Source organism: Strigops habroptila, unplaced genomic scaffold (genome assembly GCF_004027225.2).
Source record: "Strigops habroptila isolate Jane unplaced genomic scaffold, bStrHab1.2.pri NW_022045631.1_ctg1, whole genome shotgun sequence".
NCBI classification, from domain to species: Eukaryota; Metazoa; Chordata; class Aves; order Psittaciformes; family Psittacidae; genus Strigops; species Strigops habroptila.
In genome coordinates this window covers 88435-109846 of record NW_022651108.1, presented here as the reverse complement: position 1 = coordinate 109846, position 21412 = coordinate 88435, and the positions used below count along the sequence as shown (strand labels likewise).

At 66.4% G+C, this 21412-nt stretch overlaps 1 protein-coding gene across 1 annotated transcript; it reads right to left on the bottom strand.

Moving 5' to 3' along the window:
* Positions 1–1816: 1816 nt before the first annotated feature.
* On the bottom strand, positions 1817–21259 carry LTBP4 (latent transforming growth factor beta binding protein 4; the record flags this gene model as incomplete). The annotated part of the gene is given in 27 exon segments (XM_030475114.1): positions 1817–2212; positions 3655–3780; positions 5386–5754; positions 7339–7491; positions 7614–7760; positions 8343–8471; positions 9458–9523; positions 10061–10348; positions 10423–10551; positions 11750–11881; positions 11967–12089; positions 13227–13352; positions 13424–13546; positions 13656–13775; positions 14454–14579; positions 14655–14780; positions 15677–15802; positions 15884–16087; positions 16182–16328; positions 16483–16647; positions 18028–18150; positions 18262–18324; positions 18504–18552; positions 18554–18601; positions 19365–19591; positions 19689–19979; positions 21016–21259. Coding segments are annotated over 27 exon segments (4122 nt in total), but the record flags the coding sequence as incomplete, so codon positions are not given.
* Between the last annotated feature and the right edge of the window lie 153 nt (positions 21260–21412).

Sequence of the window (21412 nt, the reverse complement as noted above, 5' to 3'; positions counted from 1 at the left end):
CCAAAACCTCCCCTCCCAGCCCCCCCCCACCTCCGGCTCCTTCCCTCTCCCGTGTCCCGCTGGGAAGTGTCTGTGTCCTGTGTGTGTGTCCCCCCCCCAGGACCCCCCCTTTGGGCCCCACCTCCGCACCCCCCGGACAAGGGGGTTCCTTGTCCCGCCTGTCCCCCCCCAATCCCATGGGAATGCCGGGAATTCGGGACACTCAGCACAAAGCTCCCCCCGTGGGAGGCCGGGACCGGCCCGTGGCGATGGGCTCCGGGGGGGGGGGGGCACCCCGGGACCCCCCCATTGCACCCATAGGATCCCCTAAAACACCCCTGGGAGCCCCATAGCACCCCTGGGATCCCCATGGCACCCATAGGACTCCTCCTGGGACCACTAAAGCACCCATAGGATGCCTCATTGGACCCCTAAACCACCCCTGGGACCCCCAAAGCACCCATAGGATGCCCCATTGGACCCCTAAAGCACCCCTGGGACCCCCATAACACCCTCAAGACCCCTAAAGCACCTATAGGATGCCCTCCAGGGACCCCTAAAGCACCCATAGGACCCCCATAACACCCTCAGCACCCTAAAGCACCCATAGGATGTCCCATGGGTCCCCTAAAGCACCTCTGGGAATGCCGTAGCACCCTTAGAACCCATGTAGCACCTATAGGACCTCATAGCACCCATAGAACACCCCCTCTGGACGCTCATAGCACCACAGGACCCCATAGCACCCATAGAACACCCCGTTTGGACCCCCATAGCACCCACAGCACCCATAGAACACCCCGTTTGGACCCCCATAGCACCCATAGAACACCCCGTTTGGACCCCCACAGCACCCATAGGACCCCATAGCACTCACAGAACACCCCGTTTGGGCCCCTAAAGCACACTGGGGACCCCCATAGCACCCATAGGACGCCCATAGCACCCTGGGGACCCCCATAGCACCCCATGGGCGCCCAGTCTCCTGGGTGTCCTGTGTGCCCTGCCCCAAGCAGCCCAGCAATGTGCTGACTCAGCGATCCCACAGCACCCATAGGCGCGGGTGGGCGCCTGAATGGGCCCATTGATGGGGGGGGGCAAGAATTCGGCAGCACCCACTGCCCCCCCCCCAACCAGTTCCATGATGGGGTCCCAGTTCTATGGGGGGGTCCCAGTCTCATGGGGGGTCCCAGTTCTATGGGGGGGGTCCCAGTTCTATGGGGGGTCCCAGTTCTATGGGGGGGTCTCAGTCCCATGGGGCTCCCAATTCTATGGGGGGTTCTAGTTCTATGGGGGGGTCCCAGTTCTATGGGGGGGCCCAGTCCCATGGGGAGTCCTAGTTCTATGGGGGGCCCCAGTTCTATGAGGGGGTCCCAGTCCCATGATGGGATCCCAGTCCCATGGGGCTCCCAATTCTATGGGGGGTTCTAGTTCTATGGGGGGGTCCCAGTTCTATGGGGGGGCCCAGTCCCATGGGGGGTCCTAGTTCTATGAGGGGGTCCCAGTCCCATGATGGGATCCCAGTCCCATGGGGGAGTCCCAGTTCTATGGGGGGTCCCAGTTCTATGAGGGGTCCTAGTTCTATGATGGGGTCCCAGTCCCATGGGGGGGGTCCCAGTCCCATGGGGGGGCCCCAGTTCTATAGGGGAGTCCCAGTCCCATGGGGGGGTCCCAGTCCCATGGGGGGGTCCCAGTTCCATGGGAGGGTCCCATTTCTATGGGGGGGTCCCAATCCCACGGGGTGGTCCCAGTCCCATGGGGGGTCCTTCTTGTACCAAATACACCCCAAAGACACGGGGGGGGGGGGGGGGGAAATAACCCCCCCGAGACACCTTTATTTTATAGAAAACTTTTATTGTATAAAAGTGTGTGGGGGGTCCCCAACGCCCCCCACCCCCCCCCGAGCACCCGCAGGGACACCCATGGGTGCCCCCCCCCCCCCGTGCCCTGTGCTGGGGGTGGGGGGGGGGGTGCAGATGGGGTGTGTGTCCCCCCCCCCCCAGCTCATCTCTATAGAACCTCTCTGTAACACACAATAAATAGGCCCGGGGGGAGGGGGGGTGGGTTTGGGGGGGGGGTCCTCATGCGCGGGAGGGGGGGGGCGCGGGCACGCAGCGCGGGGGGGGGCGCGGCGCGGGCGCGTGCCCGGGGGGGCACAAGCAGCGGAACGAGCCGGGGGTGTTGAGGCAGCGGCCGGGCCGGCAGGGGGCGCCCTCCGAGCACTCGTCCACATCTGGGGGGGGGAAACCGGTTATGGGGGGGGCAAAGGGGGTAAAAGGGGGGGGGGCAAAGGGGGTAAAAGGGGGGGGCAAAGGGGGTAAAGGGGGGGGCAAAGGGGGGGGTCTGGGTGCTATGGGGGAGCCGATGGGGTCCTTGGGGTCCATGGGGGGGTCCCAGGAGGGTCCATGGTGGGGTCCATTGGGGTCCATGGGGGAGTCTATACGGAGGGGGGGGGGTCTATGGGGGGGGGTCCATGGGGGGGGGTCTCGGGGGTGGTCGCGGGGGTGGGGGTTCCATGTGGGGTCTCATGGGGGGGTTTCGATGGGGGGGGTCCATGGGGGGGTCCATTGGGGTGGTCCCAGGGGGGTCCATGGGGGGGTCCATGGGGGAGTCCATACGGAGGGGGTGGTCTATGGGGAGGGGTCCATGGGGGGGTCCATGGGGGAGTCCATACGGAGGGGGTGGTCTATGGGGAGGGGTCCATGAGGGGGGTCCATGTGGGGTCCATGGAGGGGGTCCATGGGAGGGCCCCGGGGGGGGGGAGTCCATGGGGGGGGGTTGTCCATGTGGGAGTCCATGTGGAGGTGTCCATGGGGGTATCCATGGGGGGGTCTACGGGGGGGGTCTATGGGGGAGTCCACGTGGGGTCTATGGTGGGGTCCATGTGGGAGTCCATATGGGGGTGTCCATGGGGGGTGTTCCATGGGGGGTCCATGGGGGGGGTCTCGGGGGTGGTCCCGGGGGGTGTCCATATGGGGGTTTCCATTGGGGGTGTCCATATGTGGTCCATGGGGTGTCTATGGGGGGGTCTATGGGGGTGTTCCATGGGGTGTCCATGTGGGGTCCATGGGGGGTCCAGGGGGGTCTATGGGGGGGTGTATGGGGGGTGTATGGGGGGGTCCATGTGGGGTCCATTGGGGGTCTATGGAGGGGTCCATGGGGGGGTCTATGGGGGTGTCCATGGGGGGTCCATGGGGGGGTCTATGGGAGTGTCCATAGGGGGGTCCATGGGGGGGTCCATGTGGGGTCCATGGGGGGTGTATGGTGGGGTGTATGGGGGGGTGCATGGGGGGGTCCATGTGGGGGTCTATGGGGGGGTCCATGGGGTGTCCATGGGGGGGTCCATGTGGGGTCCATGGGGGTCTATGGGGGGGTCTATGGGGGGGTGCATGTGGGGTCCATGCGGGGTCCATGGGGGGTTCTATGTGGGGGTCCATGGGGGGTGTTCCATGGGGTATCCATGGGGGGGTCCATGTGGGGGTCTATGGGGGGGTCCATGGGGTGTCCATGTGGGGTCTATAGGGGGGTCCATGGGGTGTCCATGGGGGGGTCCATGGGGGGTGTATGGGGGGGGTCTATGGGAGGGTCCATGGGGAGTCCATGGGGGGGTCCATGTGGGGTCCATGTGGGGTCCATGGGGGGGTGCCGGGGGGGTCCCGGGGGTCCCGCTCTCACCCACGCAGTCGAGCCGCGCGGGGTCGAGCCGGAAGCCGCGGTCGCAGTCGCAGGTGAAGCCGTCGGGGACGCGCACGCAGCGGCCGTGGTGGCACCCGCTGAGCACCGCGCACTGCGCCGGGCCCGCTGCGGGAGCGCGCCTCAGGGCACGGCCGCGGCCGGGACCACCAAACCCCCCCCCCGGGACCCCAAACACCCCCCCCGGGACCCCAAACACACCCCCCCGCGCCCCCCAAACACCTCCCGGACCCCAAACACCCCCCCCCCGGGACCCCCAAACAGCCCCCGGGACCCCCAAACACCCCCCCCGCTGGGACCCCCAAACACCCCTCCCGGGACCCCAAACACCCCCCCGGGACCCCCAAACACCTCCCGGACCCCAAACACCCCCCCCCGGGACCCCCAAACAGCCCCCGGGACCCCCAAACACCCCCCCCCGGGACCCCCAAACACCCCCCCCGGGACCCCAAACACCCCTCCCGGGACCCCAAACACCCCCCCCGGGACCCCCAAACACCTCCCGGACCCCAAACACCCCCACCCGGGACCCCCAAACACCCCCCCCCGGGACCCCAAACACCCCCCGGGACTCCCAAACACCTCCCGGACCCCAAACAACCCCCCCGGGACCCCCAAACACCCCCCCCCCCCCGGGACCCACCGGACCCACCGCACCCCCATGTGCCCCCAAAATACCCCTCCCCGGGACCCCCAAATACCCCCCCGGACCCCCAACATCATCCGCCTGTACCCCCGAACACCTCCATCACTCCCTCGTACCCCCAAATACCCCCGGACCCCCATTCACACCCCTCTGGACACCCAAATACCCCCCCTGTACCCCCCCATTACCCCCCCAGTACCCCCAAACGCCCCCATAAACACCCCCAAACACCCCCATAAACACCCCTGTACCCCCCAATACCCCCCCGGACCCCCATCACTCCCTTGTACCCCCTAATACCCCCCCAACCACCCCTGAACCCCCTCCTCCTGTACCCCCAAACATCCCCATCACACCCTCCTGGACCCCCAAATACCCCCCATTAACCCCCCCGTATACCTCCAACCCCCCTCATCCCCCCCTGCACCCCCAAACACCCCCCGGACCCCCATCACACCCCCCTGTACCCCCAAATACCTCCAAACACCCCCCACACCCCCAAACACCCCCCGTACCCCCAAACCCCCCATCACCCCCTGTACCCACAAACACCCCCCGTACCCCCAAAACCCCACATCACCCCCTGTACCCCCAAACACCCCCCGTACCCCCAAACCCCCCACGACCCCCTGTACCCCCAAACATCCCCCGTACCCCCAAACCCCCCATCACCCCCCGCACCCCCAAACCCCCCATCACCCCCTGTATCCCCAAACACCCCCCGTACCCCCAAACCCCCCATCACTCCCTCTACCCCCAAACACCCCCCGTACCCCCAAACCCCCCATCACCCCCTGCACCCCCAAACACCCCCCGTACCCCCAAACCCCCATCACTCCCTGCACCCCCAAACACCCCCCGTACCCCCAAACCCCCCATCACCCCCTGTACCCCCAAACAGCCCCCTGTACTCCCAAACCCCACCATCACCCCCTGTACCCCCAAACCCCCATCACCTCCTGCACCCCCAAACACCCCCCGTACCCCCAAACCCCCCATCACCCCCTGTACCCCCAAACAGCCCCCTGTACTCCCAAACCCCCCATCACCCCCCCCCACGCACTCACCTTCCTCCTCCTCTTCCTCTTCCTCCTCCTCCTCCTCCTCCTCGCCCCCCCCCGGCTCCTCGGGGAAGCCGCGGGGGGGGGGCCCGTGGGGCTGCAGCCCCCAGGGGGGGCCGGGGGGGGGCTCATAGCGGGGTCCCCGCCCCCGGTGCGGGGAGGGGGCGAACCCCCCCGGGCCCCCCCCGCCGAAGCCGTAAGAGTCGTAATCGGGGCGGAAAAGCGGGGGGGGGGGCGCGGGGCCCCCCAAAAAAGCCGGCGCCAAAGGGGAGCCCGAAGGGGGGGGCGAAGTCGGGGGCGTAATCGTAAGCGGGGGGGGGCCGGGGGGGCCGTAGCTGGGGGGGCGCAGCACGTTGCACAGGAGCTCGAAGTCATCTGGGGGGGGGGGGGAGGGAGAGGAGAAAGGAGGGTTTTGGGGTACCCCCCCCCCAAGATCTATGGGGGGGCGGGTCCCCATCATTGGGGGGGGGGGGGAATAGAAAGGGGGGGGCTACAAGGGATATTGGGGGGGTCCCAATTGCGGGAGGGGGGTGTCAGCAGGGTCCCCCACATTTCCGGGGGGGGGCCAATGGGGGTACATGGGTGCTCTGGTTGTTTGGGGGGGGGCACAGGGGGTTCAGGGGGTCCCCAATGGGCTGGGAGAGGCAATGGGGGTGCAGGGGGGATTTGGGGGTGCAGGGGTGTATGTGGGGGTGCAGAGGTGTATGTGTTGGGTTTGGGGGTGCGGGGGGGGTATGTGCTGTATATGGGGGTGCAGGGGGGGTGTGTTGGGTTTGGGGTTCAGGGCTGTATGTGGGGGTTCAGGGCTGTGTTTGAGGGTGCAGAGGTAGATGGGTTTGGGGGTTCAGTGCTGTATTTGGGGCTCAGTGCCGTGTTTGGGGGTTCAAGGGGCTCAGTGCCGTGTTTGGGGGCTCAGTGCTGTGTTTGGGGGTGCAGGGGGCTCAGTGCCGTGTTTGGGGGTTCAGTGTTGTGTTTGGGGGTGCAGGGGGCTCAGTGCCGTGTTTGGGGGTGCGGGGGGCTCAGTGCCGTGTTTGGGGGCTCAGTGCCGTGTTTGGGGGTGCAGAGGGCTCAGTGCCGTGTTTGGGGATGCGGGGGGCTCAGTGCTGTGTTTGGGGGTTCAGGGGGCTCAGTGCCGTGTTTGGGGGTGCGGGGGGTGCAGTGCCGTGTTTGGGGGTTCAGGGGGTTCAGTGCCGTGTTTGGGGGTGCGGGGGGCTCAGTGCCGTGTTTGGGAGTTCGGGGGGTGCAGTGCCGTGTTTAGGGGCTCAGTGCCATGTTTGGGGGTGCAGAGGGCTCAGTGCCGTGTTTGGGGGTGCGGGGGGTTCAGTGCTGTGTTTGGGGGTGCGGGGGGCTCAGTGCCGTGTTTGGGGTTGCGGGGGGCTCAGTGCCGTGTTTAGGGGCTCAGTGCCATGTTTGGGGGTGCAGAGGGCTCAGTGCCGTGTTTGGGGGTGCGGGGGGTTCAGTGCTGTGTTTGGGGGTGCGGGGGGCTCAGTGCCGTGTTTGGGGGCTCAGTGCCGTGTTTGGGGGTGCGGGGGGTTCAGTGCTGTGTTTGGGGGTTCAGGGGGTTCAGTGCCGTGTTTGGGGGTGCAGTGCTGTGTTTGGGGCTCAGTGCCGTGTTTGGGGGTGCAGAGGGCTCAGTGCCGTGTTTGGGGGTGCCGGAGGCTCAGTGCCGTGTTTGGGGGCTCAGTGCTGTGTTTGGGGCTCAGTGCTGTACTTGGGGGTGCGGGGGGCTCAGTGCCGTGTTTGGGGGTTCGGGGGGCTCAGTGCCGTGTTTGGGGGCTCAGTGCCGTGTTTGGGGGCTCAGTGCTGTATTTGGGGTTCAGTGCCGTGTTTGGGGGTTCGGGGGGCTCGGTGCCGTGTTTGGGGGTGCAGTGCTGTGTTTGGGGGTTCGGGGGGCTCAGTGCCGTGTTTGGGGGCTCAGTGCCGCGTTTGGGGGCGCGGGGGGTGCCTGTGGGGGGGTACCTGAGTGCCGCGCGGGGCAGAGCGCGCAGTCCATGCCCCACGCCTGCCCATAGAGGCAGCAGCACTCGCTGTAGGTGACCTGCGCGTCCAGCCGCGGCCTCCCGCACACCAGGTCCGCGCCCACCTCCTGCCAGCACACGGCCTGCGCGGCCTCTGGAGGAGGGGGGGGGGCACATATAGGGGGGTCCCACATTGCGGGGGGGCTCCTATAGGAGCGGGTCCCTATGGACAGGACCCCCCCCCCCCCCGCGGCCGCGCGGTGGTCGCGCCCTCACCCAGGCTCGTGTCGTTGTCGACGCAGCGGCGCTGGGACGCGTCCAACACGAGCGGGGGGGGGCAGGAGCAGTGGTACGAGCCCACGGTGTTGAGGCAGAGCCCCCCCTCGCACGGCTCGGCCTCCGCCGCCGCGCACTCGTCGTTGTCTGGGGCGGGGGGGGAGATGGGGGGCAGGGTTAGGGGGGGCAGGGTTTGGGGGGGCAGGGTTTGGGGGTGCAGGGTTGGGGGCAGGGTTGGGGGGCAGGGTTAGGGGGCAGGGGCAGGTTTGGGGGCAGGTTTGGGGTGCAGGGTTTGGGGGTGCAGGGTTGGGGGCAGGGTTTGGGGGTGCAGGGTTGGGGGCAGGGTTGGGGGGCAGGGTTAGGGGGGCAGGGGCAGGTTTGGGGGCAGGTTTGGGGTGCAGGGGCAGGTTTTGGGGCAGGTTTGGGGTGCAGAGTTTGGGGTGCAGGGTTTGGGGTGCAGGTAAAGGTTTTGGGGCAGGTTTGGGGTGCAGGTGCAGGTTTGAGGGTGCAGGGGCAGGTTTAGGGGTGCAGGGGCAGGTTTGGGGGTGCAGGGGCAGGTTTAGGGGGGGCAGGTTTAGGGGGGCAGGTTTAGGGGGCAGGTTATGAGGTGCAGGGGCAGGTTTAGGGGGGGCAGGTTTGGGGGTTCAGGGGCAGGTTTGGGGGGCAGGTTATGGGGGGCAGGTTATGGGGCAGGTTATGGGGCAGGTTATGGGGCGCAGTGGGGCTCACCCACACACTGCAGATGCTCTGGCTCGTAGTAGAAGCCGCTGGGGCAGTAGCAGCTGAAGCCGGGGGCCGCGTTCACACAGACCCCCCCCCGGCAGAGCCGCGGCGCGAACAGCCCGCACTCATCCACGTCTGCAACCGCAGCCTCAGCACCGCGGCAAGGGGGCGATGGGGGGCGATGGGGCAATGGGGCAATGAGGCAATGGGGGCTATGGGGGCGATGGGGGCAATGGGGGGTAATGGGGGGCAATGGGGCAATGGGGGCTATGGGGGCGATGGGGGCAATGGGGGGTAATGGGGGGCAATGGGGCAATGGGGGCAATGGGGGCGATGGGGGGCAATGGGGGCAATGGGGCAACGGGGGGCAATGGGGGCAATGGGGGGCAATGGAGGGCAATGGGGACAATGGGGGCAATAGGGCAATGGGGGCAATGGGGGCAATGGGGCAATGGGGGGAGCGGGGGCAATGGGGGGCAATGGGGGGCAATGGGGAGCAATGGGGGGCAATGGGGCGATGGGGGTCAATGGGGGCGATGGGGGTGATGGGGGCGATGGGGGATAATGGGGCAATGGGGGCAATGGGGGCAATGGGGGGCAATGAGGGCAATGGGGGGCTATGGGGACAATGGGGGCAATGGGGTCAATGGGGGGCAATGGGCAGCAATGGAGGCAACGAGAGGCAATGGGGGGAGCGGGGGCAATGGGGGCGATGGGGGCAAGGGGCGCGATGGGGGCAATGGGGGCGATGGGGGGCAATGGGGGCAATGGGGCAATGGGGGCAATGGGGGTAATGGGGGCAACGGGGGCAATGAGGGCAATGGCGGGCAATGAGGGCAATGGGGGGCAATGGGGACAATGGGGGGCAATGAGGGCAATGGGGGGCAATAGGGGAAATGGGGGCAATGGGGGACCGGGGGCAATGGGGGGCAATGGGGGCAACGGGGGCAATGGGGACAATGGGGGGCAATGGGGACAATGGGGGGCTATGGGGGCAATGGGGGCAATGGGGGACCGGGGGCAATGGGGGGCAATGGGGGCAACGGGGGCAATGGGGACAATGGGGGGCTATGGGGGCAATGGGGGCCAATGGGCAAGGGGGGTCCGGGGGCACCACTCACCGGTGGGGGCGCCCCCGGGATCCTCGGCCCGGCCCGGCCCGTGCGGGCACAGAGCATCGTGGTCCTCTGTGGGGCATGGAGGGGCCGTGGGCACCCCAAAGCCTGCCCGTGCCCCCCAACCCCTGCTTGTGACCCCCCAACCCTGCCCGTGCCCCCCAACCCCTGCCTGTGCCCCCCAAACCCTGCCCATGCCCCCAATCCCTGCCCGTGCCCCCAACCCCTGCCCGTGCCCCCCAACCCTGCTCGCTCCCCCCAACCCCTGCCCGTGCCCCCCAACCCCTGCTTGTGCCCCCCCAACCCTGCCCGTGCCCCCCAAACCCTGCTCGCTCCCCCCAACCCTGCTTGTGCCCCCAACCCCTGCTTGTGCCCCCAACCCTGCTCGCTCCCCCCAACCCTGCCCGTGCCCCCCAATCCTGCCCGTGCCCCCCCAACCCTGCTCGCTCCCCCCAGCCCCTTCCCATACCCCCCCCCATTGCCCCCAAACCAACCCCCGGCTGCCACCAGCTCCCCCCCCCCCCGCTGCAGCTGAACCCCCAAACCGCGGGCCCTGAACCCCCAAACCGGGGGGGGGGTCCGGGTGCCCTGGGGGGGGGGGGGTCCTACCGGTGCCGGGCAGGGGGCAGGGGCTTGCCGGGCACTGGGTGCCCCATGCCCAGCCCAGGCTGCAGCAGCACTGCTGCTGGGTGACGTTGGGTGCCAGCACCCCACAGGCTTGGCTGTAACACGCAGCGGTTCCGGGGGGACCCGGGGGTGCGGGGGGGGCCCCACAGCGCCCCGTCACCGGGTCGAACTCCTGGCGACTGTCGGGGCAGAGGCACAAGAAGGAACCTTCCACGTTCTCGCAGCGCTCGGCCCCACACACCCCACGTAGGGTCTCGCATTCATCCACGTCTATGGGGAGAAGCGGGTTTGGGGGTGCTATAGGGGGGTACCCCCATGTGTGCCCCCCCCGGTCGCGGCCGTACCCACGCAGTGGTGGCCGTGGCGCGCGGTCTCGTAGCCGGGGTCGCAGGCGCACTGGAAGGAGCCGGGCAGGTTGTGGCACGTGGCGTGAGCCCCACACAGGGTCCCGTTGTTGGAGCATTCGTCCACGTCTAAGGAAGGGTCAAAATGGGGGGGGGGTTTGGGGGTGTCCTCGGGGGTGGCCCCCATCTGAAGGTGGGGATGGAACCGCCCTGGTGGGGGGCTCCTGCCTCTAGGGGTGGGGGGGTGTGGTTTCTTGGCAGGTATGAGCCCCACAGCATTGTCAATCTGGTCCCCTATACCCCATGGCATGGTCCTTCTGCTCCTCTATACCCCATGGCATGGTCCTTCTGGTCCTCTCTACCCTATAGCATGGTCCTTCTGGCCCTCTATACCCCATGGCATGGTCCTTCTGCTCCTCTATACCCCATGGCATGGTCCTTCTGGCCCTCTATACCCCATGGCATGGTCCCTCTTGTCCTCTATACCCCATGGCATGGTCCTTCTGGTCCTCTCTACCCTATAGCATGGTCCTTCTGGTCCTCTATGCCCCATGGCATGGTCCTTCTGGTCCTCTCTACCCTATAGCATGGTCCTTCTGGTCCTCTATGCCCCATGGCATGGTCCTTCTGGTCCTCTCTACCCTATAGCATGGTCCTTCTGGTCCTCTATGCCCCATGGCATGGTCCTTCCTGGTCCTCTATACCCCATGGCATGGTCCCTCTGGTCCTCTATACCCCATGGCATGGTCCTTCTGGTCCTCTATACCTCACAGCTTGGTCCTTCTGGTCCTCTCTACCCTATAGCACGGTCCTTCTGGTCCTCTATGCCCCATGGCATGGTCCTAGTCCTCTATACCCTATAGCATGGTCCTTCTGGTTCTCTCTACCCTATAGCATGGTCCTTCTGGTTCTCTCTACCCTATAGCATGGTCCTTCTGGTCCTCTCTACCCCATGGCATGGTCCCTCTTGTCCTCTATACCCCATGGCATGGTCCTTCTGGTCCTCTATACCCCATGGCATGGTCCTTCTGCTCCCCTGTGCCCCATGGCATGGTCCTTCTGGTCCTCTATACCCCATGGCATGGTCCTTCTGGTCCTCTATGCCCCACGGCATGGTCCTTCTGCTCCCCTGTGCCCCACGGCATGGTCCTTCTGCTCCCCTGTGCCCCATGGCACGGTCCCTCCTGTCCTCTCTACCCCTTAAAGATGGCCCTTGCTGTGTCCCGCGGCCCCTCCGCGCCCCCCGGCACGGATCCTGGTGCTCCCCACGGCACGGTCCCTCCGTGGCACCCTCCCTGCCCCTCTGCTGCGCCCCGCCGGCACTCACCGAGGCAGTCCCCGCCGTCGCCGGGCCGGTAGCCGGGCTGGCACTCGGTGACGCAGCGGTAGGAGCCGGGCACGTTGTCGCAGCGCTGGGCACCGCAGAGGCTCGCGCCGTACTCCCGGCACTCATCCACGTCTGTGGGGACAGACCCTGGGTGCCGCGACCCCCGGCAGCCCCCCGCGTGTCCCCCCCAAGCCCGGGGGTGGCCGCAGCCCCTCACCCTGGCACTCGGCCTGGTCGGCGTCGGTGCGGAACCCCGCCGGGCACCGGCACTCGAAGGAGCCGTCGGTGTTGGTGCAGCGGCCGCCGGCGCAGACCCCCCCGCGCTGGCACTCGTCGATGTCTGTGGGGCACGGGGGGACGTGGGATGTGGGGATATAGGGGCATGGGGGTATGGGATATGGGGATATAGGGATACAGGGATACAGGGACATGGGGACATGAGGATATAGTAATATAGGGACATGAAACGTGGGGATATGGGAATATAGGACATGGGGATATGGGACATGGGGATATGGGGATATAGGGATATGGGAACATGGGACGTGGGGATATGGGAATATGGGACATGGGGATATGGGACATGGGGAAATGGGGATATGGGACATGGGAATATGGGACATGGGGATATGGGACATGGGGATATGGGAATATGGGACATGGGAATATGGGACATGGGGATATGGGGATATGGGACACGAGGATATGGGGATATAGGGATATAAGGACCTAGGACATGGGGATATTGGGACATGTGGATATGGGACATGTGGATATGGGATATGGGGATATAGGGATACAGGGACATGGGGATATGGGACATGGGGATGTGGGACATGGGGATATAGGGATATGGGATGTGGGGATATGGCGACACGGGGATATTGGACATGGGGTATGGGACATGGGGATATGGGAATATGGGACATGGGGATATGGGACATGGGGATATGGGGATATAGGGATATGGGGACATGGGACATGGGGATATGGGGATATAGGGATATAAGGACCTAGGACATGGGGATATGGGGACATGGGGATATTGGGACATGGGGATATGGGGATATGGGGCATGGGGATATAGGGATATAGGGATATAAGGACCTAGGACATGGGGATATTGGGACATGTGGATATGGGACATGTGGATATGGGATATGGGGATATAGGGATACAGGGACATGGGGATATGAGACATGGGGATGTGGGACATGGGGATATAGAGATATGGGACGTGGGGATATAGGGACATGCGGATATGGGACACGGGGATATTGGCCATGGGGTATAGGGATATGGGGATATGGGACACGGAGATACGGGACATGAGACACGGCGATTGGGATGGACATGCGGACCAGGATGGGGATAGAGACCGGAACGGCTACAGGAGTCCGGGATAGGATCCATGGGGCTCCGGAGGGACACAAGGACTGGGATCGGCACCGCGCCGCGGGGCTGCGGTGCCACGCACCGGTGCAGGCGGTGCCCGCGGCCGTGCGGGTGTATCCCTGCGCGCAGAGGCAGGTGAAGGAGCCGTCGGTGTTGAGGCACTCTCCGTGCGGGAAGCAGAAGTCTCCCTCCAGGCACTCGTTGATGTCTGCGGGGACACGGAGCCACCGTCGGGGCGGGCGCCGCGGCGCCGGGGCCGCCGCCGGGGGTCGCACTCACCCGCGCACGGAGCGCCGCCGCCCGCCCGGTACCCGCGCCCGCACTCGCAGCGGAAGGACCCCTCCGTGTTAATGCAGCGGCCGCGGGGCCCGCACGGAGCCCCCCCCGCGCACTCGTCCACGTCTGCGGGACACGGAGCGGTCAATGCGGGGGGGACCCCCGTGGGGCAGGGGGGTGCCCCGAGGTGGAGGGAGAAGCAGCGTTGAGGGGGGGGGGGACACACGGCAGGGACCTGCGCAGCGGCCGCGGTGCAGCCGGAATCCCTCCCGGCACGGCCGGCACTGGAAGGAGCCCGGAGTGTTGAGGCACTCCTGGCCAGGGCACGCCGCCTCGTTCTCGCACTCGTCGATGTCTATGGGGGGAATGTGGGGAGCCCCATGTTGGGGTGAGCCCCATAGTGTATTGATCTCATGCCATAGGGAGCCCATGGCATGATGACCCCATGGCATGGTAACCCCATGGCATGATGACCCCATAGCATGGTAACCCCATGGCATGGTAACCCCATAGCATGATGACCCCATGGCATGATGACCCCATGGCATGATCACCCCATAGCATGATCACCCCATGGCATGGTAACCCCATGGCATGATGACCCCATGGCATGACGACCCCATAGCATGATGACCCCATGGCATGATGACCCCGTGGCATGATGACCCTATAGCATGACGACCCCATTGCATGATGACCCCATAGCATGGTAACCCCATGGCATGATGACCCCATGATATGGTAACCCCATGGCATGATGACCCCATGGCATGGTAACCCCATAGCATGACGACCCTATGGCATGCTAACCCCATAGCATGATGACCCCATAGCATGACGACCCTATGGCATGCTAACCCCATAGCATGATGACCCCATAGCGTGACGACCCTATGGCATGCTAACCCCATAGCATGATGACCCTATAGCATGATGACCCCATGGCATGATGACCCCATGGCATGGCAACCCTATTTGAAGGTAACCCCATGCCATGGTGCCCCCGTTGGGTGCCCCCCCGGTCCCCGCTCACCCTGGCAGGGCTGTCCCGGCGCGGCGGCGCGGTACCCGCCGGGGCACAGGCAGCGGTAGGAGCCGGGCAGGTTCTCGCAGCGCCCATGGGTGCAGGGTGGGGGGCTCTGGGCACACTCATCCACGTCTGCAGGGACACGGGGGGGGGGGGGCTCAGCCCAGCCCAGGGTGCGGCGCCCCCCCCCCCGGGGTCCCCGCTGACCTTGGCAGTCGGTGCCGGCGGCGCTGGGCCGGTACCCGGCGTGGCAGAGGCACCGGTAACTCCCCACCGTGTTCTCACAGCGCCCATGGGTGCAGGGCTGGGGGCTGCGCCGGCACTCGTCCACGTCTGCGGGTGAATGGAGATGGGTGCATGGAGAGATGGGTGCATGGAGGTGGGTGCATGGAGGTGGGTGCGTGAAGGGATGGGTGCATGGAGAGATGGGTGCATGGAGAGATGGGTGCATGGAGGTGGGTGCATGGAGAGATGGGTGCATGGAGAGATGGGTGTATGGAGAGATGGGTGCATGGAGAGACGGGTGCATGGAGATGGGTGCATGGAGAGACGGGTGCATGGAGAGACGGGTGCATGGAGATGGGTGCATGGAGAGACGGGTGCATGAAAGGATGGGTGCATGGAGAGACGGGTGCATGGAGATGGGTGCATGGAGATGGGCGCATGGAGAGATGGGTGCCTGGAGAGATGGGTGCATGGAGATGGGTGCATGGAGATGGGTGCATGGAGGTGGGTGCATGGAGAGATGGGTGCATGGAGATGGGTGCATGAAGAGATGGGTGCATGGAGAGATGGGTGCATGGAGATAGGTGCATGAAGGGATGGGTGCATGGAGATGGGTGCATGAAGAGATGGGTGCATGGAGAGATGGGTGCATGGAGATGGGTGCATGGAGAGATGGGTACATGGAGATAGGTGCATGAAGGGATGGGTGCATGGAGATGGGTGCATGGAGAGATGGGTGCATGGAGAGATGGGTGCATGGAGAGATGGGTGCATGGAGATGGGTGCATGGAGAGATGGGTACATGGAGATAGGTGCATGAAGAGATGGGTGCATGGAGATGGGTGCATGGAGAGATGGGTGCATGGAGATGGGTGCATGGAGAGATGGGTGCATGGAGAGATGGGTGCATGGAGAGATGGGTGCACGGAGATGGGTGCATGGGGAGGTGGGTGCAGGCAGCGCTGGGCGCCCATAGCGCTGGGTGCCCGTGCCGCGGCGCTCACCGATGCAGTGGGTGCCCTGGGTGCTGAGCCAGAAGCCGGGGTGGCAGCGGCAGGAGTAGCCGCCGCGGTGCGGGACACAGCGCCCGGGGCCGCAGAGCTGCGGGTTCCGCTCGCACACGTTGCCCGCTGCCAACACGGAACACGCATGGAACACGCGTGTGCACCCGGGCACACGCGTGTGCATGCAATAGGACCCCCCCTCCATACCTGGTGCCTCCGGCGTGGGGATGGGTCCCAGCAGCCCCATGGTGGGTCTGGGCACCACAATGACCTCAGGGCCCGGGGGGGGGTCCTGGGGGGGCCGCGGTGGCCTCGTGGCGGCGGCTGGCACCGGGGTGACAACGGGGGGGGGCCCCGCTCCCGGTCCTGAGCCCGGTCCTGGCCGCGGCTGCTGCTCCGGGTGCCACGGGGCTGTGGGGCGATGGGGGGTGAGGGTGACTCGGGGGTGCTTGGAGGGGGGGGGGGTGGTTTTGGGGTGCTCGGGGGGGGGGGTGTGGGTGCTCACGCGTGGCTGGGGGGGCTGCGGTGCTGGCACGGGGCCGCCCGAGGGGGACGCGGGTCAGATCCTGCCCCAGGTACCGGGTGTTGAACCGCAGGTCGGAAGCAGAGTAATGGTACCCGGGGCCGGCCGGGCAGATCTCCTTGAACTCCTCTGCCATGGGGGGGGGGGGGGGGCCGCAAATGAAGGGGGGGTCACCCCCCAATCTGCCCCCCCCAACATCCCCCTGGAGCACCCCCAGGGAGGCAGGATGCTGGGGGGGGGGGGGCCTATGGGGGGGTGTCGCTGGGGGTTCAATGGGGCTCACCGGAGCCGGGGGGGGGGCAGCGCAGGCAGGACCCCCCCCAGGCCTTGCCCACGCGGCTGCAGCAGCAGATCTGGCGCGTGATGTTGCGCAGGGTGGGGAGGGCGCAGCGCCCCGAGCGCAGCACCCGGAAACAGGGACCCCGCGCCTCCGACAGCACCTGCTGGGCTGCGGCTCCGCTCGGACCGGACCCACCGTCCCCGTCCTCAGCATCATCCCCATCCTCATCACCATCATCATCCCCATCCCCATCCTCATCATCAGCATCATCCCCATCCGCAGCATCATCCCCATCCCCATCAGCATCAGCATCATCATCCCCATCCCCATCAGCATCATCCCCATCCCCATCCTCATCCTCATCATCAGCATCATCCCCATCCCCATCAGCATCATCAGCATCATCAGCATCATCCCCATCCGCAGCATCATCCCCATCCCCATCAGCATCATCAGCATCATCCCCATCCGCAGCATCACCCCCATCCCCATCAGCATCATCTCCACCCCCAGCATCATCATCATCATCCCCATCCCCATCAGCATCATCCCCATCCCCATCAGCATCATCCCCATCCGCAGCATCATCATCATCATCCCCATCCCCATCAGCATGCTCATCTTCATCCCTATTAGCATCCTCATCTTCATCCCCATCATCCCCATCCCCATCAGCATCCTCATCTTCATCCCCATCCCCACCCTCATCATCATCCCCATCCCCATCGTCATCCCTATCCCCATCATCATCCCCATTCCCATCATCATCCCCATCCTCATCCCCATCCTCTTCCCCATTCCCATCCTTGTCCTTATCTTCATCCTCATCCTTATCTTCATCATCCTCATCCCCATCCTCACCCTCATCCCCTGCCCAGTCACATTCCCAACCCCATCCCAATTCTTGTCCCCATCCAATCCCCATTCCTGTCGCTGTCCCATCCTCATCCCATTCCCATCCCCGTTATTGTTCCCATCCTATCCCCATCCTGCCCCCAACCCCATCCTGTCCCCTCCCATTCCCATCCCCATTATTGTTCCCATCCTATCCCCATCCCACCCCCATCCCCATCCTCATCCCATTCCCATCCCCGTTATCGTCCCCATCCCGCCCCCATCCCCATCCTCATCCCATTCCCATCCCTGATATCGTTCCCATCCTATCCCCATCCCATCTCCTCCCATTCCCATCCCCATCCTCATCCCATTCCCATCCCCGTTATCGTTCCCATCCTCATCCCATTCCCATCCCCGTTATCGTCCCCATCCCGCCCCCATCCCCATCCTCATCCCATTCCCATCCCTGTTAGCGTCCCCATCCCCATCCTCATCCCATTCCCATCCCCGTTATCGTCCCCATCCCGCCCCCATCCCCATCCTCATCCCATTCCCATCCCCGTTATCGTCCCCATCCCGCCCCCATCCCCATCCTCATCCCATTCCCATCCCCGTTAGCGTCCCCATCCCGCCTCCATCCCCATCCCCATCCCATTCCCACCCCATCTCCACCCTCTCCCAAGTCCCCTCCCACATCCCGCCCGCGCTCACAGATGCAGCTGGAGCGGGACGCATCCAGCAGGAATCCCGGCGGGCAGAGGCAGGCGAAGCTCCCGCGCGTGTTGGTGCAGAGCCCGTTGCGGCAGAACCCGCCCTCGCTGCACTCATCCACGTCTGGGGCACGGGGGGGGGGGGTGTCACCCTCAGATCCCCCCCCTGCACCCCCATATCCCCCCCTGCACCCCCATATCCCGGGTGCTGCTCCCCCCCCCCGGTCCCGCTCACCCTCGCAGGAGCCGTTCTGGCGCTGGAAGCCGGGCGGACACGGCGCGTCCCGCTGGGGCAGCTCTGGGGGGGGGGAACACAGGGATGAGCCCGCCCCTTGTCCCCCCCCGCCACCCCCATGTCCCCCCAATGTCCTGTGTCCGTGTCCCCCCCCTGCATCCCGTGTCCCACGTCCTTCCGTGTCCCCCCCATCCCATGTCTCTCCGTGTCCCCCCTGCATCCTGTGTCCCCCCCCATCTCACCGGCGCAGGGCTGGCACTCGTGCACCCCCCAGGCCACGCCGGCCCCCCCCCCGGCAGCAGATGTCCTGGGTGCGGAGGCCGGGGAGGGGGGAGCTGCACTGCGGGGGGGGGGCGGGAGAGGTTGGGATGGTCCCAACACCCCCCCCCCAGCATCTCCATAGCACCCATGGGTCCCCCCATCACCCATATCCCCCCCTCATCACCCATGTCCCCCCCATCACCCATGTCCCCCCCATCACCCGTATCCCCACCACCACCCATGACCCCCCCATCACCCATATCCCCCCATCACCCATATCCCCCCCTCATCACCCGTGTCCCCCCCATCACCTGTATCCCCACCACCACCCATGACCTCCCCATCGCCCATATCCTCCCCACCACCCGTGACCCCCCCATCACCAATGACCCCCCCATCACGCATGTCCCCCCCCATCACCCGTATCCCCCCGTCACCCATATCCCCCCATCACCCATATCCTCCCCACCACCCGTGACCCCCCCATCACCAATGACCCCCCCATCACCCATATCCCCCCCATCACCCATATCCCCCCCATCACCCATGACCCCATCACCAATGACCCCCCCCATCGCCCATATCCCCCCCATCACCCATATTCCCCCATCACCCCATGACCCCCCACCACCCATGACCCCCCATCACCCATATCCCCCCGTCACCCATATCCCCCCATCACCCATATCCCCCCCACACCCATGACCCCCCCATCACCTATATCTCCCCCCCCCATCACCCATATCCCCCCCATCGCCCATATCCCCCCCCCATCACCTATATTCCCCCCCCCACCCATGACCCCCCCAACACCCATGTCCCCCTCCCAGGGGGGGTCTCACCTCGCCCCCAATCAGCTGCTGGAAGCACCGCCCATACCCAGCCCCCTCCCCATTGGGGGACACCCGGAGGTGGCCGCGGGCCGGGGGGGGGGCTCTGGGTGCGGGGGGGGCCGTGGGGGGGGGCGGCGGCTCATCCCTGCGCCCCCCCCGCACCCGCTCCACTTGATGGATGGTGACTGAGGCCTCGGGGGGGTGCTGCACGTGGATACTGACCATGGACTGGGCGCCTGGGGGGGCAGGGGGAGGGTCTATGGGTGCTGCGGGGGGGGGGGGGGCAGCACCCATTGACGCACCCAATGTAAAAGTGTGTGGGGGGGCTCTCACCATCCTCTTCCTCACGGTGGTTGGCCAAGGGCAGGGTGTAGACGGACCTGGTGAGGGCTTGGGGCCCCCCCTCGTCTGAGGGACCCCCCAGGTTTGGGCCCCCCCATAGGTTGAGGGGTCCCCCCGGGTTATGGGGCCCCCCCAAACTTAGGGGTCCCCCCGGGTTATAGGGGCCCCCTCGGGTGCCGTTGGCCGGGAGGTGGCAGAACTTGCCGGTGAAGTGGGGGGGGCACAGACAGGCCTCGGGGCGGGCGCAGACCCCCCCGTTCTGGCACAGCAGCGGGCACACGACTGCGGAGGCAAAAACGGGGGGGGGACGACACCCCAATGTCAGCCCCCCCCAATACACGCTCTGTGCTGCAGCAGCAGGGGACAGGTGACGGGGAGGTCCCGTGTTGGGGTGCCCCATGTTGGGGTACCCCATGCTTTGGGATGCCCCATGCCCTGGGGTGCCCCATGCCCTGGGGGGGGGGGTGTCCCGGTCCCGTTGCCCCTCCCGGGGCCCCCCTGTCGCTGGCGCCGGGTCCCGGTGGGACGCGATGAGCTCATGGCGCTGCGTGGGTGGGACGGGACCCGCCCTCCCCCAAACTCCCCCCCCCCCTCCCCGGCACCCATCAACCCCCCCCCGCGTGTGGGGGGGGGACCCGGAGACACCCCCGGTACCGGACACCCCCATCGGGACCGGACCCTTCCGTTACCGGACACCCCAGTCAGGACCGGATCCTCCAATTGGGACCGGACCCCTCAATCGGGACCGGACCCCTCAATCGGGACCAGACCCTTCCCTTACCGGACACCCCAGTCAGGACCGGACCCCCCAGTAGGGACCGGACCCTTCCGTTACCGGACACCCCCATCGGGACCGGACCCCCCAATAAAGACCGGACCCTTCCGTTACCGGACACCCCAATCGGGACCGGACCCCCCAGTTGGGACCGGACCCCTCAATAGGGATCGGACCCCCCCGTTACCGGACACCCCAATAGGGACCGGACCCTTCCGTTACCAGACTCCCAATCGGGACCGGACCCCCCAACGGAGACCGGATCCTTCCGTTACCGGACCCCCCAACAAGGACCAGACCCTTCCGTTACCGGACACCCCAATCGGGACCGGACCCTTCCGTTACCGGACCCCCCAATCGGGACCGGACCCCCCAATAAGGACCAGACCCTCCCGTTACCGGACCCCCCCCCGGGTACCGTCCATCACCCCCTCGCTTTACCGGTGTCCCCCCTCCCGTGGGTACGGACCCTCCCGGGGTACCGGACACCCCAAGTACCAGCACCCCCCCCCCCCCCCGCTCCAGGTGCCCCCCCGCACTGACCGAGGCGGAAGCCGCTGCCCGCGGGGGGGGGGTCCGCTCTCCAGCGCCGCCGGGTCCCCGCTGGGGCATTCGCGGGCGCAGCCGCCGCTGCCGCTGCACCGGAGGCGGCAGCGGGGGGGGGTAAAGAGGAGGCGGAGGCGAGCGGGACCGGGGTCCCCCCGCCCCGCTCCTCCTTCCTCCTCCGGTACCGGCTCCGACAGCGCGAAAGCGGCCGCGGCCGCCGCAAGGAGCAGCGCGGGGCCCATCACCGCGGCACCGAGCCCCGCGCAGGAGGCGGCGCCGGCACCGGACACGGCGGGGGGGGGGGAAATGGGGGGGGTGGGTCCAAACCGGGGTGGGGCCGAGCAGCGGCCACCCCCCCCCCCCACACACACACACACAATGGGGGGATATGGGG